The sequence below is a fragment of the Scleropages formosus genome, chromosome 6 (assembly GCF_900964775.1).
Source record: "Scleropages formosus chromosome 6, fSclFor1.1, whole genome shotgun sequence".
In the NCBI taxonomy this organism is placed as follows: domain Eukaryota; kingdom Metazoa; phylum Chordata; class Actinopteri; order Osteoglossiformes; family Osteoglossidae; genus Scleropages; species Scleropages formosus.
In genome coordinates, this window is record NC_041811.1 from 18,667,899 (window position 1) to 18,693,667 (window position 25,769).

Below are 25,769 nucleotides of genomic sequence, written 5' to 3' on the forward strand. Positions count from 1 at the left end.
CCAGATGGTGACCCGTTTCTGAACTTTAGGCCTTTTGTTTTAGTGTAAATGGATTTCATCAGTCATCTCTTTTAACAGCCATTTGCAGCACAAAGAGCAGTCTGAAATCCCAGAGACTTGAGCTTTAAGACGATACTTTGCTAGTGTTGTTCCAGTCAGTGTGTCTGTGTGACCACTATAAAAACTGTACTTAATAGTGGACTGGTCACTCTGCACCTCCCTGTCGTGTGTAACTCCCATGCAGCAGAAAGAGGAGGAGAAGCCGAGCGCTCGGGTCAGTCAGGAACGACAGATGACACTGGACAGACTGCGCAGCTTCAAGCAGGTGAAAAGCCCAGGTCCACTTGTGAAATGTGAATGTAGCCCCCTGTATGATGCGAAGGCCTCAGGCAGTAAAATACTTGTTCCCTATAATATTTTCTAGAACTTGCTCAAATAAGTTTAAGAATAGTGTGTTTCAATCCTTTTTTCAATTGCTTAATTAATGCTAATATAATTAAGGGGAAAACTGGAGCAGTGAACCATCATATTTTGTAGCATCTAGTTCTTTCTATCTAGTACATGAGGGGCATTTGAATAAGATGCATTCTGAAAGACTTGTTTTGGTTATTGTTTTTGTTTTTTTTTTCTTTTTTCAATTGGTGTCTTCTCTTCTCCTCTGCAGCGATACCCTGGTCAGGTGACACTGAAGTCTACGAGGCTCCGGTTGGCGAATGCCCGAAGGAGAACTGGTGGCGCTTCTAATACAAGTGCAGGCCCAGATCAGCCGCAGTCACTTGTCACGCCAGACAGCGTTCCTGCTCTTGAGCTGCTGGAGCACCCTGCTGATGCCAGCATGGCTCTTGAACGCGATTGCGTTTCTTTACCTCCTGGGAGCACTACCGCTCTCGAGACTAATCTAAGCCCTCCTCCTGCTCCACCCATCTCCCTGCCACCAGGAGGGAACCTAGCTTCTCCAGGGCCCCCACCTCCCCCGCCACCCCCTCCTCCGCCTCCGCCAAGTTCTGCTTCCACAGAGGCTCCTGCCGAGGTCAACAAGGAGCTACATAGCCCTTTGCGGAAGTCTGAGGGAAAGGACACTCTTGAACCAAGCATCGGCCCCATCTCGGCACGATTCTTTGACAGCAGCCAGCTGGTGACTGCCAGAAAGAAGCTTAAGAAGACTGCTGCACTAGAGGCCTCCCATAAGAGGAGAGGTGGGCATTTCCTACCTGGAATAATCTGTCTGCTTTCAGCACTGTCACTAACATTGTATGTGAACCCTAACCCTAAACCCTTTCCAACTGTTTTGGTACTCTTGTGTAGGATCTAGTGTACTTATGGCCTTTGTTGCATTCAGGCCTACATGCTTACAGTGATTTAACCTGGTATATGCTGTAGAATATAGTAGTTAATGATTCGTTTCATATGCTGCAGCTTTTCCGCCAAACCTTATTTACTGATGTATGTTATCTGTCCTCCATTTACCAACAGGTGTTTCCTCTCTCTACTCAATCATGTTTTGTCCTTTTCACTGTCTTCTGTCCTGTCTTCAGTCACCTGTCAGCTGACCCATCTTAACAAGAGCTGGGTAGACTACTGAAAACAGCTCAAAGTAGTTTTACTCTGTAAAACAATTACTGACATAATCAAAAATGTTTTTGAGTACAAATTGAAAAGTGGCAAGTTAAACTGCTCAACACTACTCAAGTTACTTTGATTTAAAGTTGACTTTTCAATGGCCTGAACCATTAGCAGTGTTAACTGTTAAATATACAGTATTAACTGACATAAATTAGATGTACATATCTTTTCAACCAACTAAATGTGCTCTGGCACAGCAGGCTTGACCAGGTCCTGCTATGTGGCGGGTCTGGGGTTTGAGTCCTGCTTGGGGTGCCTTGCAACGGATTGGTGTCTCGTCCTAGGTGTGTCCCCTCCCCCTCCAGTCTTCCTCCCTGTGTGGCCGGTTTAGACTCCGGCTCGCTGCAACCTCACTCGGGACAAGCGGTTTCAGACTCTGTGTGTGTGTGTGTGTGTGTGTGTGTGTGTGTGTGTGTGTGTGTGTGTGTGTGTGTGTGTGTGTGTGTGTCCATAAAGTTAAGTATTGTAAATTAGATCAATCAAATGATCACAGTCTGGTTTTATGTATTATAGTTGACTATTGTTCAGCTGATGCCTTTGTCCAAGGCATCTTACAATTTCAGGTTTTTGTACTTACTTAGTTATTCACCCATTTATTCAACTTGGTGACTGGAGTAATTCAGGGTTAGAACCTTGATTAAGGCTACTACAGTGGCAGTGGGGCTTTCAAACTTGTATTCTTTGATTTTAGGGGATAGCTCAAACTGCTGCTGATATTTAATTCGCTATTTTGCTGACACTATTATGCACAGTAAATAGTTTACAGCTGTTTATTCATTTATACAGCAGATTATTTATACATGACAAGTTCAAGGTAAGCAAATTGCTCAAGTGCAATATAGCATTGATAGAAGGAGCAATAGATCCAACACCCTTATCCCTAACCACCATTCTACCAACTTTTTCATAACAAGAAAATGCGGATGCAGTGTAATACTTAAAAGACTAAGGTGGGGAAAAACCACTCAGCTCTAGTTTAAAATTATGAAAATGTGTTGACATTATTCAAAAGTTACATTCAGTATTGAACCACAATGGCAAATAAATTAATAGAATTGGTGCTTAGTAGCCAATTTGTTATAACATTATCATACATGAACATTTGTCATCATAAGCTGGGTTTAGTATTTTTTGTGTTTGTGAAAGGAAATCAGTAATTGGGGGAAAAAAAAAAAAATTAAACCATCTAGAAGTACAATACACCTCTTCCTTCCTTGCATGGGTTAATTTGTTACATGAAATTTCCCTGCCAGATGACTTCCTGTTGTCAAATTTCCATTATTTCTCATGCAAAAATTAGTTCCCAAACAAAAATGGTCACCTACAATTAATTAAAATATGGGGGGGGGAAGTTATTTTTCTGCATGATGCTGGTATCAGAAACAAATTTTATTTTTTCTTAGAATAGTGTTTTTAATTTTATTATTATTATTCATTCCTTCCCTCATTCATTCATCAGTAAATTAATTTCCCATGAACTCTTATGGTGGTCTGGAGACTTTCCTGGAAAAGTAGTGTGAGAGACAGGCTATGCATTTTGATAATTTCGCTCAGAGGTTTTTAAGTTGTGGTGACACAGTGGCGTGGCAAGAAGGGCCACCACCTCATAGAGCTTAAGATGTTTGGGCGTAGGTTTGAATCTGGCTCAATCTGTGCGCATTAATAAACCTACTGTATAAAAAGGGATCTTTTATAATCTTTTGGAGCAGATTTTAGTTGTATATGTGGGTTGAGTGTATTGTTGACCAGCACATGCTCCAGTTTACAAGGCATAAACAATTCGCATATTAATCAGTCCAACCATTAATATTTAGTAACACATATATTTCTGAACTTTGTCAATGTAGAAAAATAACGTATTTACTTATTAAACATACGAGTTTGTTTCTCCACTGTTTCCTTCATCTGCTGCAAATGAACTAGGTTGTCAGTCAAGGCAGCATAAAACTCCACGCTAAACTATTGGTTTGTGCTAAACTGTGGTTGGTTTCACTGCAAAGGAGATCTGTCACTGACTGCCAGCAATGGCCAGTTGGCCAATTATATCGAGAGAAGTAGTCGGCTGACAGTGAGGACGTATTGTTAATGGGCCACTGTTAAAGTGACTGACTGCATTCTGACAGTGGCCAAAGAAATAAAGATTTCGCCTGACAGAGAGGAGATGTTGAGAATCGTTCACAGTAAAAGTTACAAGTACCAATGCTGCACGCTACTCTGAAAACTACAGTTTCCCCAGAAATTTACGTCACTACAAGACGCTACGTATAACACGTTACTATGCACGAGTGCTCTTAATTGTTAATGTCCTCTCTGTACAGACTCTTCGCTATCTTCTCTATTAACTGCTGTCCCGTGTCCTTCCTTTCCTCTGTGCGTTGTTCCACCATAACCGACTCCCGTCCTGTCCGTGCAGTGAGCTCACCAATGGACGAAGTACTGGCCTCTCTCAAGCGCGGCAGCTTTCACCTGCGCAAGGCAGAGCTGCGCGTGTTGCGGCCCGACCCAGATGAGGATGACAGCAACAACATCCTGGCACAGATCCGCAAAGGCGTGAAGCTGAAGAAGGTGCAGCAGCACGAAGAGGAGCTGCGCAACACACTGGGTGACCTGCGCCACTCGACTGACCCACTTGCTCGTAGTATCCACGAAGCTCTGCGGCGCATCAAGGAGGCCTCGCCTGAGTCCGAGTCGGAGGACGAGGGACTGCAGTGTGCGGACTGGGAAAGCTAGGCCTCCTCCATCACGTCTGCCATCCAAGCCAACCTTGTGTTGTACACTGGGCCTGCTGTTTTCCCCTTTCAGTTTGGCTTTAATAATTTAAAATATGATTTTCAGCGCCCTGCCCAAACACCCACACGGATCAGCAAACCATCGTTCCATCCAGCTCAAAACTTGCTCAGTTGCGTTGAAGGCAACCAGTGGAATGATGTTGGGAGTACATGCTCAATTTTTGCAGCTCTCTGTTTCTGGATGAAGTTTTTTTTTTTTTGGTTCCCTCCTTCCTATGTTTATTTGCCTGTGGAAATCCTATATGCAGGCTTCAGTTGAGTGTCGCTGTTGTGGGAATTGACATTTCATTGATGAAGAGCATCCTAGGGCTATTCCTCTGAAAGCCCCTCCCCCTGCACTGGATTAGTGCACTGTACTGACACGCTCATTGGCCATTATCAATGTGTTACTGTTTATTTATATGCTCAGTTTGTTTGTGTGTTTGAGTATAACATGAAGTGTCATGAGGTTGTATGCTCACAAAGTTCATGGAGACCACAGTTGCTGTCAGTGTTGTCAAAATCTGACGTCTCTACGTTCATTGACACATCTGAAGTTTTTTTGACTTACTTTCTATATTTACAGCACATTTTGTGACCTTCTTTGAAAACATGCCAGTGCGTGACATTTTTATTTTTGTCTCGCATTTCCAGTATCATCTTTTTGTCGATGCATCATGATGGGCTGATGGCCATTTGTATAAATATCAGAGCCCAAGTTCAGATGAGAACATTTTTAAGTAGCATGTGATGTGAGAGCTGTCTTCTGTTTTCACGAGTACAATCATCCATTCGACTCGGTGAAGCAGGTTTGTGTGATTGGCTCTCTTGCCTTCTGGACGTAGTCAGCGTCGCGAAGGGGCAAAATGTTGCGTCATCCAACCCCCACTGCACAAGAGACACTTGTTTTCCTTCTGCCTGCCACCTCATTGTATATATTCACCCATGTTCTGATTTAATTTGTCTTTCCATCCGTTTTGTCTTGCTGAGGATTTAAGCCCCTTGCTAGAAGTGCAGGGAGTACAGAGCACTGTAACAGTGTCCTGCCCCACACTTTAAAGTATCATTACCCGTTTTAGCAATTTCCACCTTTTCTCTTCATGAGACCTACATATACTTCAAGTTTCAGGTGTGAAGTCTTCAACTGTGGGACTTCTGCTTGACCTTTCCAGTATTAATTCTTATTTTTCTTATTTAAACGTTCTGCACTAATCAGCCCTGCCAAGGCTTGTTATCTTATGTACTTCTACTTTAAACAAGCAAAAACGGATGAAGCTCCGAAGGGGTCCTGTAGGATAACATCAGATATTTTCTTAAAGTAACAACTAGTGTGATGTAATATTTGTAGTAATCTTCCCTAATAACCAGCATAGTTTTACAAGGTTTTGCTGCCGTTTTTCCTATACAAAGAGGTCTTTTCAAGAGGCTGCTGATGCATCACATTCAGTCTCCTTACGAAAGGCGACAAATTTGTGTTATTTTTTTAAGCATCATGATGCCAGTTTTTGAAGTCATTCTGTCTTGAAACTATGCTATGGAATACAAAGCTGAGTTGTCTCCTTGTTGGGTTGGTGTATTTGCATCAGTCCAAACGCACTTTGAAGCTCCTGGCCGCTGCTGTTGGAGAGGTGTGGACGTCCTGCTGAGCCCGGCACTCGCCGTCCGCTGGAGACAAGTGACTCTCGGAAAGCCAGAGCTTGGTGGTTTCGTAATCACACTGACTCTGCTGGACTCGTACAATATTATTGTGTCTGCAGTACATGCTTTGTTGCAATTAACTGCCTCGTTGCAGTTTGCTTGTGCACAGAGACCTGGGATAGAGAGGAAAGATCGATAGGAATGCAATCGCTGCTAACATCTGGAACTGCAGCGGCACATTGATTTAGGCATGTTTACACTGTGAGTGAGCAGACCAGCCAGAGACAAACAGTGGTCTAATCAATTAGTGACACACTGCAAACTCCTGTAGCACAAACACTGACCGTCCTCTGGCGCTGGACGCCGGACTCTCGGAAACCCAGGAAACGGCGGAGCTGCGCTCTGAGGGAGCGCGGTGGCGCAACTTTGCCTGAGCCGAACGAGCAGCATTTCTTGGCCTACAGTAGGACGAGTGTGAACAGGGGTGTGTCGACTGGCTTTCTTCTCGTAACGGTGAGGCTTTTCGATTTATGCTTTCGAGTGCTCGTGTGACTTGGTGGCTCGTTTTGTTGCGACCGTGTGCTGTCGTATCCACTTGCACAGCATGCGTTTTGGACACCCTTGCTTATCCATGTGACTGACACGGAGGATCCTGGGTAGTCCAGCTGCCCCCTTAGGCAGTTAGTGATTCTGTCTTGCTTTCCTGAAGTGATGTGGGACAGTCTTATCTAAAATGTCTACTGTCATATACAGCTGCAGTGCCACCTACTGACAACATTACATATATATACTGTATATGGGGTTTTTTTTTTTCCCCCCCTCCCCTTTTTCTCCCTGCAATAGACTGGAGTCCCATCCCGGGTGTACTCCCTCAGCCTTGTGCCCACTGCTTCTGAAATAGGCTTCAGGTCTACATGTCCCTGCTCAGGACAAAGCAGTTCTTGAAATTGTATAGATACATGGATGGATGGATTTTTTTTTTTTTTTTTTTTTTTTTTTTTTTTTTTTTTTTTTTTTTTTCTCCTTCCTTCCCCTCTTCTTCTTCTCTTCTTTTACTTTTTAAGGTGGTGGTAGTTCATTTTTTTAGATGCTGAGGTTTTCTCTGTTTTGGTGGATGTGAGTTAAATGAGTTTACGGGGAGGGGGGGGGGGGATTGCTGTCAGTCACTTGACCTCTAGTGATAATAGTAATTTTTCTTTTGGATTTGCAATGTTCAAAAAATTAGCATTATTATGAACAGATCCTCGACAGGTCTGTGGTGGACAATGAAAAATGTCAGCATGAGTTCCGGCTGGTCTGGCTCGACATGGGGATTAGTGCTGAGTCTCTTGAGAAGATCTTGAAAAAGGGCCTGGATTCCCTTTAGTGCAGCTTTCAGTGGGCTCAGCACTGAACAAATTAGCCATGTTCCTCATCCATGTGCCTCTGGGCCAGGGATACAGAACGCCAGGCTTCAGCAGTGGTCTCGATACCGGTCTTTCTGTCAGTGCTCACTGCACCGCACTCCTGTCCGGTTCCTTTTATTGCGGGAAATCGGAACGCAAGTTCTGTCCTAAACCCTGGAGGAGTGCAACTCATTCCCTGCACTTTCTTCAAGATCTCTGCTAGAAGATGCTTTAGCCGCCAGCACGCTGACCGTTCGACAGTGTGTAACTGGAATGCATTCCAGTGTGGTTCTTCAAAGAATTGCTGATAACTGCTACCCTTCATATTATGCAATCACTTTCACATTATGTCTGCGAACGGAACAATTGGCACCGCTTTTTAGCTTCAGATATGTTAATCCAAGAGGATCAAAGCTCAAGAAAATTCATGAGAAGTGTTCAGTCGATGTTTTTGTATCTAGTTCTGTTGAACAGTAGGCTTTCCCTGTAGTTTTCTTTTAAATGTTCTTTTCTATGTGTTTCTTAAAATTATTAGAAGTATTTTGCTTGCTTCACATAGTAGTCCCCCCCCCCCCCAATCCCCCTGACTCACAGATGAAATGGTCACTTAGATGTTTCTGCACATTTCAGTCACGTACACTTTAACTGGGGGATTGGTGTCAGAGTGGACTTTTATTTTTAACATTTAAATGCCTCTCCATAGATTGGTGCTAAAAATCAAGATTGTCCTGTTTAGCTGAAGTCTAAGAAGTGTGGACTTTTGTTATGTATTGTTATTTTTGCAATCACTTAAGTCACGAGAAGGAACTACCTACCTGTCCATTATGTGCTGAAATCACTCATGTCAGCTGTGGAGTGTGTGTCAGTGGATGAGCAGGAGCCCGCGGCCCGGGGTGTCCGTGCAATCGGTGGCTTTCCAGCACGTGGACACAGAAGGGTAGCGAGCGGACCTGCGGCGCCCCAGGCTGCTGTCATTTTGACTTGAGGTGTAACTTCATGCTCTTCCTCTTCACTATCACGTTTTAAGAATATTGTTGGTTTTTTTTAAGGTGCAATTCAGTGCGATAACAGCCTATGCTTCAGACATAATTCATATTTATCGCAACACAGTTAACTTTCTTCCTGCAAACCTTAAAAGATCACTGAATTGTTTTTGCAGGTTTTCCTGCATTTTATTGACTGTAGTGATGAAACTAAATGATGAGAGACTGCCAGAACTGACAGCTCCAGAGCTATGTTATGCCTACACTACTTAGTCATTAAAAGCACAGGCCATCACTTGAATTAGTTACTTTACCTGCCATGGGTTTTAAGCAACGTTGGTAATATAATGTGCTTGACATACAGGTCATAATTTGGGGTCTTACTATAAATGGTTGTATTAATTTGTGTGTTTTTTTTAATTTAATTTTTTTAAAAAAAAAAAATATATAGCCTTCATTACTAAAAGTGTGACTGTTTGATTTTTACATTAGCCAATGTACGGTATTAGCGATCGCAGTTGTGTGCATAGGTCTTTCTCGGAAGAAGATAGCTATTTATTCCGTGTGTGTTCTGTCGTCTTATCTACGGTGACCTATGAGTAAGAAAGTGGACAAGAAAGTGTGGGGGAATCCTTTGCGTCTGATAATGCAGTGGCTCGTTACGTGCTCCGTTCGCAGACGGATGGAGTTGTGAAACGCGTCGGATATCGTGGTAAAACAGGCGGAGCCGTGCAATTGTTTTTAGTCGCCGTTTAATTGTGTAAGTAGCTGTGTGTTTTGAGTTTCGCTTGGTGTTCTACGAGTGCGCGAGTCCTCGGCACTCCGGAGGCTTGCGGCTCTCAGTTCACCGTGTCAGTAGAAGGAACCGGAACCGGCCCTCAGGCCCAACTTGGACAACTGCAACCCGTTTGTGTGCATGCTTTTGTTTGACGCTCATCCACGAAGGCTTTGTATGAAAAAGAAACTGAGCATCAAACACGCAGTCTGTGTTTTTGGCGGCCGGTTAGCAAGGAGCCCGAACCGTTTCCGAAAAAGTGAACTTCACAGCTCGGTTTTGTTTTCCGGTTTCCTGCGAACCGCCGCTCTGTTCCACCAGCCTTATTTTTGTTTCTCGTGCAGATGTTACTTGAGGAAATAACAACCAGTGTGTAACATGAAGTCTGAAACTTGCACTGAAAATTAGTGTCAGTAAGCAGAGGGAGGGTTTGCTGCTCCTAGATATCGTTAAATAAACAAAATGAAGCTTTGGCCAGTTAAAAATCGGTGTCTCTTGATCTGGCCACATGCGAGTCTCCATACGCAGTTAGTTTTTCTCGCTGGTTACTTTTTTACTTTTTGGTATCTCCCCCCCCCCCTCCACTTCACACATTACTTGTTGTTCCTAGGTACCATGTAGCGCGTTGATACTGTTTGAGTACTGATACACTGCACGCATTCAACGGACCCTTGTCGCAGACCTACTAGTCAATCCATCATAAACGTACTGTACTTAACTTTATTTAAATATTTTTGTCATCAGCCAGTTTCTTAACACTGTTCCACTGTATAACATTTTTTATTGTTTAATAATCTTTTTTGGTTGTTCTTGTGTGTAATCTCTTCTCTTACTTTCAGCCAACACTACCTTTTTTAAAAAGAAGATATTCGTAGCCTGTCTGGGATTCCAGTAAATCCAGCTCATGGTTTTTAAGATTAGCCAGTCACTTGATATGTGCAATATATAATATAAAAATATAGGAACAGAATAATGAACATACTTTTAAATTGTAATTATACTGTAAAATACTGTTGAATCTTGCATTCACGTTAAATTCATGTGATTGCCTAAAATGATTATGTATTTATTGAATAAGATAATGTTCAAAATGAAATATGATTTTAAATTACTACACCATTCCCATGGAAAACAATGCTTTAATTTTTTGCCTTTATTTTGCTTATTCATAAAATTGTATTCCCAGTAACTGCTTTGTATTTTCAGATTTTTCTTCCAAGGTAAATAAAACCTTGTAAACCAAATACCAAAAATGACTCTTTAAATTTTATATAAAACTTTCATTCATTTTTAGATGCAGGTTGTCAGCTTTATCTACATGAATTCAACCCATAGAGCAAATGTTTGATTACTGTACTTCTATAATGAACTTAAGACATTTTTATATGTGCCAGTTAGTTTTGAAATGGTGTATGAATAAATGGGGGTGCAGTGGTGCAGTGGGCTTGGCTGGGTGTGTCCTCTCCCCCTCCAGCCTCGCGCCCTGTGTTGCCAGGTTAGGCTCCGTTTTGCCGCGACATCGCTTGGGGCAAGCGGTTTTAAACGGGTGTGTGTGTGTGTGTGTGTGAGAGAGAGAGAGAATGTACAACAATGATATATTTTAAAAGGTGTAATTTGCAGTGTGTGAATGAAGGCTCCACACAATTAGCTTTGTCTACCATCACTGTATTTTTTTTAAAAAAAAAAAAAAAAAAAAAAAAGGAAAAATCCAGGCTGGACTCCTCAGCACACAGGACTCCCTTGACTGAACCAAATAGTGAAAACAAACTCACTGTGTTATGCTCTCTGTAAATAGAAAAGAAGTGGAAGTTGGCCCAGGCTTTTTTTTTTTTTTTTTTTTTTTTTTTTTTTTTTTTTTTTGTGTTGCCTGAATGGAAGTAAAGCATCCCTGAAGCCAAGGAAACAAACCAGGGCACTGAAACTGCTCGAGAATAAGCACAATAGCAAAAAAAAAAAAAAAAAAAAATCCTACAGGGATGGGGTGGAACTACAGCATACAATTAAACCACCTGTGTTTGAAGCATGTGGTATTGGCAACATGTAAAAATATTACTCAAACATTACTCCCATCCAAAGTTTTATGATTATGCTTACATCTGAAAGTATAATGCTAATTTTTAGCAGTACTCTTCAAAACGACCTATCCCAAATACAAGCCCTTAGATGTTCTTCATGTATGATTTCTTTTTTTAACATGATCACAGATTTTTTGGCAATAATAAACCCAACAAACAGTACCATGGTAAGATACCCATGATGCAACTTTGTGCCAAAGGCAGCTTAAGTAAATTCACTGTACAAGAAACTATACTGTATTTGGCAAACATATAATAATTAGTTGCATTACATCACTACAAAATCTTTCATCTATATTCAGTTCAAGTTGCTCTCTTACATTTCTTTATTTAGTGTTTTTTAAATAGTTCAAAAATATTGCCAGGTTTTTGCACCTATAAATAATACAATCATAATACCCACAAACCATACTTACATAGAAAATAAGAGGAAAAAACATTTGAGGTCTAGTAATAAAACTGCTTTTGATTCTTGAAGAACAATAATCATGATTACAATATTATTTGAAATAATGAGAAAATGGAGGGAGTGAAGCCTGCCATCACACTTTGAAAAGAACACATTTCTTTCTCAATTCAACAACTTTCATACAATAGTAGAGTATAAAGTTTCATTAAAAAAGTACATAGGAATCAAAGACGTATTTATAGCCACTTGGGACTGAGTCGGCACTAAGAAGCCCCTTTCTGTGTGTGTGAAAGGACCCCTGTCCCGTACGCTTTGGGAAGGCGAGCAATGGGATACCTGATTGTGGGATTCCAGTGACTGGCAGCTCCTCCCTCTTGTATTGCTCAATGTTAGCAGTCCTCCGTGTCGCTTCCCGCGGTAAAGACACATGACCTCGATGCCATGCGTTAAACCAATGGCGTGCCTTTTGGCAGTTTCCTTGAGGGATATGGTGCGCACGTTCTAGCTCGCAGCACGAAGTCCAGGACCCCGGTTCTCGTTCTCCACCGGCACCGCCCCCCCCCCACACGTACAACCCCAACCGTGTCGCTAACTGTCAAGGGTCAGCGGGGGATGCCGCTGCAGGTCCCTGCTTGAGATGAGAATTCCAGAGAGATACGGACGTGATGCTGTCTAGGTGCTCCTTGTCAACTGCCTTACCTTGGCTTGATCATGTCAACTGCCAAGAACTCGAGAGGAGTACGTTCTTAGTAAATAAACTGACTGATTTAAAAAATAATAAAAAAAAAAATTTAAAAAAAAACTGTCAACACCCTTAGGTGACACATGGCACACACATCATACCACTCCTTTGCAATGGAAGGAAAAAAGAAAAACACTACACTTGATATTCTCTTAATATCGTGTACAACCCAACACAAGAAAAATTAAAAAAAAAAAAAAGTTCCGCTAGTATTGAAAAAATAATTGTCCTCTGGATAAATGAAGGAGAAATGAAGGTAGACAGCCCGCCCTGGTGGCTACCTTAACTTTGACTACTGAGTGTTTCTGCACGTTGCTGGTGTGCTATTCACCCAGACAGAGGTAGGGGGTTGGGGAAGTTGTGGAGACAGGTGGGGAAGAGAGGAGGGGCTTTAGCTGCCCTCGATCAGCTTGGCCAGGTTGTCCCGCAGCTCTGTCAGCTCGAAGATCTTCCCATCCAGGATCTCCAGCAGGGTCTTGAGATTCCTGCGGAAGGCCTCCTGCTCCAGCTGGCTGCTCTCCAACCGCTGCTCTAGCTCTGCCAGCTGGCTCTCCAGGTCCTTGTTCCTGGTTTCTGTCTCCTGTGGATGAGCGAGAAGGTACATGGAACAGACGCTTCGATGCGCTCCTTCACAAGGGTTACAAACCTCGGCTTCATTGTTTTTTCCAAAGCAGCTCACAATTTCACCTATTTGCATTGCGGGGCTTTTTATCGGACATTTGGTTTAAGTTCTTTGCTAAAGGGTACGATAGCAGGACCCATAGAAGGATGTGAAAAGGTGGTAGTTAAAGGCAAGTCCATATTAGTCAGTGCAAAACACGGTACCTTCCATTCTTCTTCCACTCACAAGGTCATTAACCATTTTGACCTTGTCTTTAACAGGAACTGTAGCTGTCCAACCCTCACTGTTACCTTGTGTTTCTGATCACTTCATCTTCTCTCACCCTTGAATCACCATGCTTACTGTACCTCTGCACCCTTTGCCACGTTCTGCTGGAACATATGCTGCCTTTTCTCCCCCGTCTCCTCTGCTGTTCTGACCTTCATCACATCCATCAGAAATTTCTCAAATCTGTTCACTCATGGCACCACTCAGTCCCCACAAAGTTTTCATCACTTTTTCATCCCTTCTCCACCACCTACTTGCTCTACACCCAATGTTACAATTCTGCCTCATTCTTAAGAGACATAATTGATCACCAGCTGATCACCATCACCAACATTTTCTTCACATCCACTTTGATTCATGGCAGAACTCCCAACAAGAACTTTCTCCCTACATTTCGACCACTTTCTTAAACTGCGACCTGCTGCAGTCACACCAAAGCAACACCTGAACTTCTGATCCCATTCCTTTTCCTCTTCTACATTCCAACTCATTACATACTCCATTACAACTTATTTTATCTGTCCCCTTGTTTATTTTATTAATTCCTTGCTCTCTTCCCGGTGGTGTCTATAAGCCTGCAAAATAGCCCACATTTGACTACTGTTGAAGAAACCCCTAGAACCAAACTTAGTCCGCAATTACAGACGTGTCTCTTTCCACCCTTTTCTTTCTAAAATCCCGTGAGCTTGCAGTCTACAGTCATATCTCTGCATTCCTCACTGAGTGTAGCCTCAGGACTGGGCCATCACTATTGAGGAGAATAGCGGTGACAATTCTAGGGACCCACACCTGGAGAGGGCCACACAAACATCCCAAGTCTCCCTGAAGTTCCAGGAATCTTCAAGAAATAACCACCTGATCCCTGAGTACCACAAGCGATCCATAATCTTCTGAAAATTGTCTCCAGGTATGAGAAACCACCAGTAACCATTATTATTTATAGGTGCAATTTCTTGAATGGGCTCCTCCCAGTTCCAAAGTTTTTCACTGGAGGGACATCCCCCCAGAATCAACCTTTCAAAGTTGGGATGTTCGCAAAGGTATTTAGGGGGAGCAGAATTCTAAACTAAAGCCCTGCCTCCAGATATCAGTCCAGATTCTAGATCAGTTATTTCACCACGACTGCCCTCCTTGTGTCGTGATAAGTGCTCCTGTGTGCTAGAGATGTTTCCGTCTCCTAGGTTCTCATTCTTCTTAACCTGTTGACAGCATTCGACACAGCATTGGACAGCTGGTAGCGTAGTGGTTAGCGCTCCTGCCTCTGGCTCCAAAGGTTGTAGGGTTGCTCTCCACTTCTGATTGAAGTACCCTTGAGAAAGGTGCTTGCCCTACATTGCTCCAGTAAAACCAGCCAGCTATATGAATGTGTAACCTTAATGTTGTAAGTTGCTTTGCAGAAAAGCATCAGCTAAAGGAATAAATATAAATACTGCTATGCAGACAACACACAAGTCTTCCTTTCCAAAAATATATAGAGGAGGGCTTTAGGGCTGACTAGGAAGCTTACCCCAGGTGCACCCCTACCCACAATGAAAGCTGGTGGTGTAGTGGTTAGTGCTGTTGCCTTTGGATCCAAAGGTTGCAGCTTCAAGTTTTGCTTCCTGCTGTAGTATCCTTGAGCATGGTACTAGCCCTGAAATTACCCAGCTGTATAAATGGTAAAATAATTATAAGTTGTTCTGGGGAAGAAAGTGTCAGCTAAATGAATTAAATGTAAGACAAGTAAGGATTCTTCTAGGGGTACTGTTTTGCTAAGCTGAGCAGGATTTCCCCATAAATGAACTTTCCAGAGCATTCAACATGCTTCCGTCATGCACTTCAGACTCTCTTTTAAAATGTGACCGGAAGTTCTTGAGTGACCACCACAAACATGACTTAGTTTCTTAGATGCTGAACCAACTCGGTGGGCAACATGGTGGCTCACAGCGCCTGGGTGGTGCAAGAGAACATCGGTTTGATCCCCGCTCAGTCTGTGTGGAGTTTGCATGTTCTCTCTGTGTCTGTGTGGGTTTCCTCCCAAAGACATGCTGTTCAGGTTCCCCCATAGTATGTGAGTGTCATGGAGTGAGTATGTTTCACTGATGCATGGATGAGTAACCCCTTGTAAGTAGTGTATCTAGCAGTGTAAGTCACCTTGGTGAATAAGGTATGTGGGCTGATAACACTACATAGAGTTCATTGGAAGTTGCTTTGGAGAAAAGCATCTGCTAAGTGAATAAATGTAACTTGCACTAGAGTCCTCATTACCTGCAGTTTTTCTGTGAGAGCATCTCGCTGAGCTTGCAGCTGGTTAGCGTTGTCTACTTCCTCTTTCAAACGCTCAAGTTCCTGTCAAGATGTGACAGGAGAATTTTTCAGTGACATACCTTGACTTTTCAGGCAAGTTTCTTTAGCTCAGTAACTCACCTCCTCCTTTGCTTTCAGAGTGGACTCCAGTTCCTCTATTGTCTGGTTGAGCTCCGTCTTGTGGGATTTGATCACGTTGGCCTGGCCGCTTAGGCACTCCAGTTCTGTGACCTGAGGAAACAAGCAAACGGGAACGGCGGCTGTCTGCACGATCTAAAATGAACCGATCGCGATTTTGCATTAGTGAAAAATCACCTCTTTTTTAAAATCACAGTAATAATTCAGCAGTGCGTTCCAGCTTACAGACTGAACAAAAAACAAGACAAGCCAGCATACAAAGGCCTGGGATTTAAGATGCTTGCTTTCTATGGCAAAAAACTCAGGGATGAACATAGCACCGGTGCACCGCCTTGATTCTGTCCTGAATTCTTCCTTCCTGTTCAAATGAAGCTCTGGTACATTTAGAGCCCCCTTGTGGATGTAGTACTACATTTACACCGTTTACGCGCTTTAATTCTCGACACTTGTAAACTCAGCAGGGGAAAAAAAAACAAAAAAAAAAACACCTTGATCTATAAATGATCACTCACTAATTTTTTTCTTAAAGCTATTCTCAGTCACAATATACAATTCACTATCTGGTGTAAAGTTAGGCCACATAAAAATACTCATACAACCTGGTAATGACAAGTCACACCCTTCAGGTTACAGCGTTCTGCCTCGAGAAAAGCGTATTTCGAGTAGTGCTCAATATCTTGTCCATCAATAAACCTGAACGTATGGCCAAATTAATGACGTTGCAAATATTTTCATGGAAATCATTCTGATTTACATTTTGGTACGAAATCAATAGAACATTGAATAAATGCAGCATCTGAAATAGCATCTGTAGGTTACATTATTGGCATAAAAATTATTTCATCCCTGTAAGGATTGTGTGTAGCTTCTTTTTTCTCTACCTTCGCCTTTAGCTGACCAAGCGTGACCTCTGACCCCTCACCCGTTTGTGTAGCCTCTCGGCCTCTTCCTGGTACGCCGCCAGCTGCTGCTTCCACTGCTTGACATTGGCGGTGGACTCCAGGAGAGCAGCTGTCAGCTTGGCGTTGTTTCCTTTCAGTGCCGCCAGCTCCGCCTCCCAGTGCTTGTTGATGGCAGAGCTACTGAAGATGGTCAACGACAAAACACAGCAAAATACGCTCGTCGATAAGCAGACTAAACTGTGCCACAAGAACACGGGGATGGAACCGACGATAACTTCGAAAGACTGCTCCGACTTCCGAGCGCGAAGACGCGCGCACGCAAACACACCATTGTTTCCATGGTTTGCGTAGGCAAACACACACACACACACACACACACACACACACACACACACACACACACACACGCAAGACGCATCCATAAACCAGGGCAGCATCGTATCAAATTCCCACTCCTGTGAGTGCCAAGGGAGAGACTGGAAACCACATCAGGAGCCACGCACTAATCCACCCCAATCTCCCACCCGCTCCACAATCTCTGTGGTGCCGTAGGATTCACCCCCATCCTTGGCGTGTTACCAAACGCTGCTGGAGGCGTGAAAGCAGCGCTCGGCGCCAGGAACGCCACTGCGGGCTGGGAAAGAGGTCAGAGCACACAGTGAAACCTGGTACCGATCAGCCAGCCGCCTCCCGGTGTCTCCATCATGCCAAAGGAGGGAGGGTGAATAAGGCATGCCGGGACGGGTCCTTGTACCGGCACTTTCATTTACCAAGGCCGCTCTACCGACTGGGGGGCGACTGGCGACAGAACCTCAACAGAACCACGGTCAAGTGCAACCACAACACACGCGCTGCTGGACAAGAACACCACAATGGTAGGATGGCAGTGCAGAAGGTGGGCTCTGACCCTGCAATACCTTTTCCTTACAAAAACAATACTTTCAGACGCATCATTACATACTGTTCATACCGCCGGAACACCTCCGAAAGGAGATGAGTAGCTAAAGCAGTGATTCTTAACCAGGGGTTCATGGATGGGCTTGCTTTGGAAACAATACTCAAATAAAAGGTAAAACAAGCACATTTTACTACACCTTTTTTTCTCAGTGTCATACTTGTATGTGAGCGCAATCAGGTTTCGGCGCAATAAACCGGCCACAACACACACACACATTTTCAGAACCGCTTGTCCCACACGGGGTCGCGGGGGAACCGGAGCCTACCCGGCAACACAGCGCGTAAGGCCGGAGGGGGAGGGGACGCACCCAGGACGGGACGCCAGTCCGTCGCAAGGCACCCCAAGAGGGACTCAAACCCCAGACCCACTAGAAAGCAGAACCGTGGTCCAACCCACTGCGCCACCGCACCGGCCACAATATTTTCTTTGAATTTATTTATGTACATTTTTCTAGGAGGGGGTCCTTAACTTCCTTTACATTCTTAAAGGGGTCTGTGGCCTAGAAAAGGTCAAGAAGCTCCAACCCAACGGAAGGCTCTCTTAACGTAGTGAAATAAGTCTTTGAAAGCCTGCGTGACAATCCTAATGCAGTCGCTGCTTTCTGAACCTGGCGTTAATATAAAACTTGTTCTGTCGATGTAGCGCGCTCATGTATTTTTCTCTGAGATGTACGTCGCTTTGGCGAAAAGCGTTGGCCAAATGGATAAATGTAAATGTAAGTTGATCCCTCTATAGAGAGAGGCCTTCTGCTCAATTTAAACTATGTATATCTGTTAATTTTCGTGTTACTTCAACTATTTAAACAGTATGGAGCGTGGTCTTTTCACGCAAGTGCAACATTTGTGATAAGAGTTAAAAGATGCGCGCAAATAAATCTTTCAAAAAAAAAAATCAAACAATTCGAGCTGATAGAACCGGTGCTAAAAATAGCTCCGCAAAGTTATGCAAATGTGTTTGGCGACAATTTCGAGAGGAGAAACGCAGACAAATCATCAAGCGATGAGTAACGAGGCAGCTGCGAAGAGCAAACCCACAGGGCGCTGATCACGTGGACTGCGGCGTCCGTTCGCGAGACAGCGACGGAGAGGGAGCGGCACACGCCGCAGACGCCGCAGGGCCCGTCGCAGGCACGCTGCCGGTGCTCGGGTACGAGCCATCTAGGGCGAGCTGTGTTACGGGTTCTCGCTCGGACTGGGTACGGCAAACTTGCGCACAGTTGTCAGAAGATGATAACTGGAGGATTATCACCCACATTTCCCGGCTCTTACGTCGCTCTCTGCCTGCGTAAGGGAAAAAGTTCCCCATAATCCTCCCCTGGGGAGGGCGGCGATAGGTGGGCGCCGGCCCCCTCGCCGCGTGTGCGCCCCGGTCCCGCGCTGTGAGACGCTCATTCGCTGAGCTCGCTGCTCCCCTGGCGTTCTCCCCCCCACCCCGCTCCCCTTATGCAACACCGCGCACCCATCCCGCCCCACCCCCCCACCGCCTTCCTCCCGCGCCCCTGCGACGTGACGCACGTCGGTGACAGCTCCTCCGCCCACGCCGGCGTGCCCACGATGAAGCCGAGGCGCCTGACGCGGCCCGTGGACCGCCGTCCGCGCCACTTTAAAAAGCCCGGCTTGCGGGAGAGAGAGCGCAGAGGAGTGGGGCGCGCTGGGCCGCTGCCTCCAACAGCTCACCCGGCACGAGAGGAAAGGAAAGGAGAGGACAGGACAGGACAGGACAGGACAGGACAGGACAGGCTGTGCGTTGTTCATGCCGTCTGTCAGGAGTCCATCCAAAGGGCCATTAACTGGCGGCTCGAGACATAGGGGATCTCATTTCGGTAAGTGAACCCTAATTACATTTGCAAACTTTTGCTGCCTTGCCCTGAATAATGGAGCCTAAGTTCTGAGCGCCGTTCCGCTGCGCTGTGATTTACTGCGTCTCCGTACCCAAGTGCTCAATTTAAACTGATGTACACTTTATTTTCAGCTTGAGGTACAGACGGAGGCTCTGTAATGCTTTACGAAAGTGATGCTGGTGAGAGACAGACGCAGAGGCTTCCCCTTCATACGAGCGGGAGAGGCGAGAGGTGAGCGCCCGTAAAGGCATTCCTACGAGAAGAGCTCCGCTCTCAGCTGCGAGGCACCTCATTTTAGAGGCGTAACTCACACCTCATTGTTCATGCGGTCCAAAGGTGCCGTTAAGCTGCATGCATGCGCTCTCTGAGAGCAGAATCCGTACTTTCCGGAAGTTTCCACCCTGACCGGAGGGGAAACTCTCCCGTAAAAGAAAACCAGGCGAAGCTGCATTAAGAGCGACGCAGGACAGCCTTGAAGACACTGCGCCACTTGCACTATTTAGTGGCTGATTCTGAAATGCGCTGAAAAGACGTTTAAGTCTCTGTCCAAGCACTTCTGCTGAGGTGTGATGGTTATTTCAAAATATTTAAATCTCTCCCAGTTATGTTACAAACAAATAGCTTTCTTTCATTTAGCTTTACATTCGAACAATATTCTTGCACATTAAATGAAAAAATGGATATTGTCTTAATGTAAAAACAAAGAAAAAAAAGATTTCTTTAAAAAACCTTTCCCTCACTGAATGGCTAAATAAAATGAACTTCTTCGAAACATGTGGGCTGTATTCTTTCCCAGCTTGAGTTCACCAGGCTGTTCTACAATCTGGACTCTCTGGTGGTGGTTTTCATCCCAGTGATCACTAAGGGCAACAAGTAGCCAAGTGTTTTAGGAGCAAGATTCAAGACCGAAAGACCCCACGTGGACCGGGCTCCTGCACCCGTCACCGACCGAATGACATGCAGACTGTGTCCGTAACAGCTTCTGCTGAGCAACTACATAAAAATAGTAATGAAGAGAGTTCACCCAGAAGGCGCCTACTCAGCAATCAAAAATATCCCTGGCAGGTACAAGCGCCTATGAAAACCTGCTCCAACACTACGTGAGAAATACGGGAGTCAAGTCTCCTGCAGAGGAGCGATACGTGATCCCCGCTACACGTGGACAGAATCGGGAGGAAGCACGTTGCTCCAACCGCACTTGCGCCTAACGCATGCAACGATGACCCTTGTGCTCCTCATCCCAGTTGCTTGAACACATTACAAACCCACCCACGGTAAGAAAAGTCTCGAGCCGCCCGCTGACCCCTCTCCTCGAAGTCCATTAGCGCGTTGCCCAGAAATGACACATAAGCCAGTTCCCTCGGAGCACCATAACCGTCCTTCGGAAATCGGATGCCTTTGACGGAAGAGACATTGACACGCGCTCTGCATCTGCCTGACAGCCGCGTGCATCTCTAATGTCATTATTGTGGCGGATGCGGCGGAGAAGGCTCGGAGGCGATGTCTTAATTCAATCCGCCCACCTCCTTACACCTTTCCTCTCGTACTGGGCTCCTTCCCATTTGGGAATAGGATCTAATGTTGCACGGCTGAGTGAGGAATTAAGATCGATCGAGGCATCTTTGGTTTCAACCCTTCTCTCCATCGAGACGGAAACACCAAGCGGCTGCAGATGGAGGTGAGACGCGTTGACCTCCAGGCTGCGTCTGAGGTTACGCTAAGGTTTGTGGGAGATCACACGTACGGTGCCAGCCAGGTGCCTGTCGAACAAAGCGACCACGGTTTTGAACATGCAGGAAAGTACAAGTGCTGTACATGTCCATTTGACCCAGGAAATACTCTTGTCATGGCACGAACCTTCTGGTTCAAGTCGAGATGTTACAAGGAATTACGATATAAAAAATATTACAGTCGGTCAAACTATGTTTTTGAGCTCGGAGTAAAAACACGCTTGAACGAGATGGATGTTCCAAATACACACACACACACACACACGTTTTCAGAACCGCTCGTCCCATATGGGGTCGCGGGGAACCGGAGCCTAACCCGGCAACACAGGGCGTAAGGCCGGAGGGGGAGGGGACACACCCAGGACGGGACGCCAGTCCGTCGCAAGGCACCCCAAGCGGGACTCGAACCCCAGGCCCACTGAAGAGCAGGACCCGGTCCAACCCACTGCACCACCGCACCCCCCGTGTTCCAAATATTATGTAGGAATTCGAACTGCCGCTAGACTTCGCACGTAGCCCAGTATATGATGCTGAAATAGCAGCGTTAACACGCAACGTGCATCTCCTTAGAAACGGCTACGTTTCTGTGCGAGCCGAACACGTGCTCTCCAACCGCGGCATTTCCACACATCACGTAGGCTGCCGGCCGCCCACACGGAGTGCGTTGAGACGGAGGAGAAAGGAAATCACCGCTTGCACCCACCGGTGGGACAGGAATAGGACAGGCGCATCCCTACCCGTTTCCAAATCCCACGGGCTATGGGCTGAACGGTGGATGTATGTAATCTCATTACTGGAGTGCTAGTTACCCGTTACTCTGGCTCCTGCACATTCCCGCACATGCGTAAAATGTTGCATTACAGCAGTCTCTACACGTTTTTCTTCTGGCTTTCCATATAATGATTGTTTTTATTACTACTGTTACTGTTTACTGAAAGAAAATATAAAAAATTTTTGAATAAGTTTCCTCTACTTTATAAGTACAGTTGCGTCGATATGATTACCCGTCATCCTTTTATGCTAATGATTTGCACACATTAACCAAATTGTCAATATATCACGATTACTGTTCATGTGTCTGGAGCTTGTTTAAAAGCGTTATGTTATGAAGTGAGGTATTAGAGCTGTTCTGTTTAATAAAAAGTCATATAATAATCACAGATATTCAACAGCATACTAAGTACATTTGAGCAAAGTAATATTTCTTGCAGTCTTTTTCCAATGTTGCAGTAACTGTTTTTAATATTGGTCATTTCTCTTTGTGCCAGTTTTAAAATACATTACAGAAGCAAATAAAATCCTGAAAATACACCAACACTTAAAAAAACAAAACAAAATATGTGAATCATTTGTGCTGTTACAGGCACGAAGCATTAATCAAGCAACAAACTGCAAGCATTATAACGCATAATATTTACAAACAACCCATAATAAGAGATAAAATACAGAGAAATCTGAAAATACATACTGAATTCTACATAAAAACTTCAGAAAACTAGTACAGCAGTGCATTAAGAGGAAGTTAAATGAATTTAACACAAACAGTGTTATGCCTTACCCTTTCAATAATACTGAAACAAATTGAAAATATAACATCCTAGATATTAAAAGTCTGATTTTTTTAAAAATCATTTTTTGTTACGCCTCGGATTTGATCTAAAAACAGCAATAGCAAAAGAAAACAGAAGGAACTCTAAGAATAGCTACAATGAGGTGACGTTAAAAAGCGCATTCCGTTCCGTTCCGTTCCATTCCATTCCATTCCATTCCATAACAAAATCACAACAAAAGGGCCCCGGCGGAGGATGGACTCTGAAACACGAGGCGGTCCTTGTTAGACACATCCTTGCTAGGTTCTATCGAAAAGGATGAGACTCGAAACGCGTTTAACACTAGTTCTCTGTAAAAAAAAGGACACAAGATGGAATTTAGCTAAGATTGACGAGAGGAAGAAGAGCGGATCCAGAGAGTGCACTTGATTCGCACTTCGTCTGACAGAGCGCACAAACACGGGTCATTTGCGTGCAAGTCAACAGCTACAAAATGTGGCGTGGCTCGTCTCTCCAACGGCACTGACCACAACATCGTGGGGAAGCTTTCGCTGCAATGCTCTCGAATGTCTGGAAAAAGAAGAACGGTGGGAAAGATCGATGCCCGAATCGACGGCTTTAGTTTATGCTAATTCAAGAAAGCCACAACTAGGAAGGAAACACAATTCATTATGCCGTCCGCATTTAATTAATCGTCCTCCAGCTCTTTAGAACAGTAGTGCTTTTAGCTGAGTTATCGATGCTCCACCACTGTAAAGACGCCCAGAGTGGATCAAAGACGGAGATGTTAAAAGCCCGAGGTTCATCTGAAAGGATAAATTATAATCTGCACTTCATCCAGTCAAGTATCCTTGCTTTTGTATTTGATAACGACCCACAATACTCCACCACCGGAACAAAAATGTAACCCGGACATCACAATGTTACACCATACCATGGTATTCGGTCACAGAATTACCAGACTACGTTCATAACATAGCGTAACTTTGAGACATGTTCCACCGTAAAAGTCTCTTTGAAGGACAGACTATGGCGGTAGAGGATACGCCGCTGCCACAACACACTTCTTCTTTTAAAAACTGGCAAAGATAAAGGTATCCTCTACGATTCCTTGGATGATCAGGAGGGCGGAAATACAGTAAATCCCAGGTCAGGTGACCAGCGACTCTGTCGAACCCCGTGATACCTGTGACGCTCTGCCTATACTGTTTAAATAATAATACACTAAACATCTCGCAGACATAATGTGGACTTGAGATCGATCTGTATGTTGAAATCACTGCTTTTCAGACGTGCTCTAGCGGGTCAGTAAATACAAAACGGGGCAAAATAAATACACTGCTATGATACAGTACAGTGCAGGCTGCCACAAAACCATTTCAGAAGCTCTTCTTGGAATTCTGGGAATGCAAGGGAGCATCATCTACAGTGATACCGTTCAACCTATGACTGTCAGCGCAGGACGGGTAAGTACAGCAGAGTTCGTCGTACCTCTGCAGGCTCATAAATTCAGGATTTACCGTATACATAATAAACAATTAATTTGATTCGTGCTGCTCCGTGCTTTTCGGTACAACGCGTCTCTCCAGTAGTTTGAATACGAAGAAGTCGACTGCTTTCCTCCTTCGGCCTTTCACGTAAATACACTCGAAGAACCTCGCTAACGAAAAATGATTTGTGCACGATTGGCCTCCGAGTGCTTTCTTAATGTGGCAGGCGAGACAAATATGAAAGATTTAGCGGAGCTATTTTGAGCGCGAAGTCCGCAGCGGCGAACCGAAGCGCCATCAAACCGAACAAAGTGCATTTCCGTTTATCTTAAGATTCGTGCTTGATACAGGGCGCACGTCGCATTTTTAATTTAATGCTTTTGTGGTTCAAGGAGTCGCTTTAGAAATGAAGCATGAATATGCCGTGCTAATTTTAAACCCGCTCTTTTGAAAAGAATTTTAATAAATTCCTAAGGTCTTCTGCTACTTCGCGCATTTGTAGCTATTTTGGGAGTGCGCAAAAGAATCTTTTTCTGCACGCACGTTCCAAGGCTGTCCACTACTGTATGTACTGTAAAACAAGGGTACTGCTTTCGTGGCATAACTTCCTCGATCGTTCTCGGAAACGTAAAGACGAGAGAAAACAGTGCCGTCACTGACCATGTAGGGATGTCGACTCGGCTGAATCAAACTACAGAGAGTAATGGTCCCTACTGGAATATTCTGAATAACAGCACAGTGGGTGTCCGGAAGCTCCCACTGCTGTGACAAAAAGCTTTCCAACTAGTCTTGACATTCTTCACCTGGCCGAACGAGCAAGCACGGCTGGATGGCGTGACGGGCAGGGAAACGGCTGGACCGCCGTCACAGCAGCTCTAGGCCTAGTCTGGAGGCCTCGCGCTCCTCCCCGGCCCACCGCGGCAACCCGGGCGAGGCCAAGTACCTGTGCGAGAAGGGCAGTGCATTCTGGGAAGGCTCGGCACGGGGCTCGGAGTTGGGAGTGGCATCCGGCGTGGTCCTCTCGTCGTCGGTGCCGTTGATGCTCTCCGGGGTGAGCGGTGACTGCATGTCCCCGGTGGCCGACTCCTTCTCGGCAGCGCAAAGAGGACGTGGAAAACACAGCGAACCGCTCAGCCGCACAACAGAACGACATTAACCGCACACGTACAAATAATTTCCCCCAAAAATTAATGTTACATTACTTAATTTGTCTTCTTTTTCACTGCTGTAGGATCTAATTTCCTCGATCGATATTTTCAGGAAAGCTTAAAGAATCATACGTAGGAGACAAGAAAATAATTTTGAAAGTCATCAGGAAAATACCGCCCCTCAAACTTTATTGGCTTTTCCCCCTTTTTTTTAGTTTATGAAAACTCAAGGGGCAGTTCCGCACTCAATGCTAAGCGAAACAAACACCGACGCCTCTAATACTCGGTGTGTTGTATCTGCAAAAAAATGAACCATTAGGGGTTATTAACTGTGGGCTAGGAATTCACTGCAGGCAATTTACTGCTAAATCACAGAGATTAGCGGCATTACCTCACAATCAGGAATTTGATTAATTATTCCACCGACAAGTTGTCCGAAA

At 44.7% G+C, this 25,769-nt stretch overlaps 2 protein-coding genes across 6 annotated transcripts in view; one reads left to right on the forward strand and one right to left on the reverse strand.

Moving 5' to 3' along the window:
- jmy (junction mediating and regulatory protein, p53 cofactor) overlaps positions 1 to 6,861 on the forward strand; it is a 34,107-nt gene extending 27,246 nt beyond the window's left edge. For 2 of the 3 annotated variants that reach the window (XM_029252803.1, XM_018736687.2), the window contains 3 exons: positions 245 to 325; positions 665 to 1,196; positions 4,037 to 6,861. In XM_029252803.1, coding sequence (XP_029108636.1) covers positions 245 to 325; positions 665 to 1,196; positions 4,037 to 4,353 — 930 coding nt within the window. In that variant the 3' untranslated portion in view covers positions 4,354 to 6,861. The remainder of the gene's footprint in view (positions 1 to 244; positions 326 to 664; positions 1,197 to 4,036) is intronic. The other variant, XM_029252802.1, reaches the window with a different exon arrangement.
- A 3,882-nt stretch (positions 6,862 to 10,743) lies between these two features.
- The window catches only part of homer1 (homer scaffold protein 1), a 55,247-nt gene continuing 40,221 nt past the window's right edge, over positions 10,744 to 25,769 (reverse strand). The window contains exons 5-9 of one of the 3 annotated variants that reach the window (XM_018736868.2): positions 25,125 to 25,267; positions 16,634 to 16,790; positions 15,694 to 15,804; positions 15,535 to 15,615; positions 10,744 to 12,978 (exon numbers count right to left, since the gene is read on the reverse strand). In XM_018736868.2, the coding sequence (XP_018592384.1) occupies positions 12,790 to 12,978; positions 15,535 to 15,615; positions 15,694 to 15,804; positions 16,634 to 16,790; positions 25,125 to 25,267 (681 nt within the window). In that variant the 3' untranslated portion in view covers positions 10,744 to 12,789. Of the gene's footprint in view, positions 12,979 to 15,534; positions 15,616 to 15,693; positions 15,805 to 16,633; positions 16,794 to 22,860; positions 23,262 to 25,124; positions 25,268 to 25,769 lie in introns of those variants that run through there. The other 2 variants (XM_018736867.2, XM_018736869.2) reach the window with 2 other exon arrangements.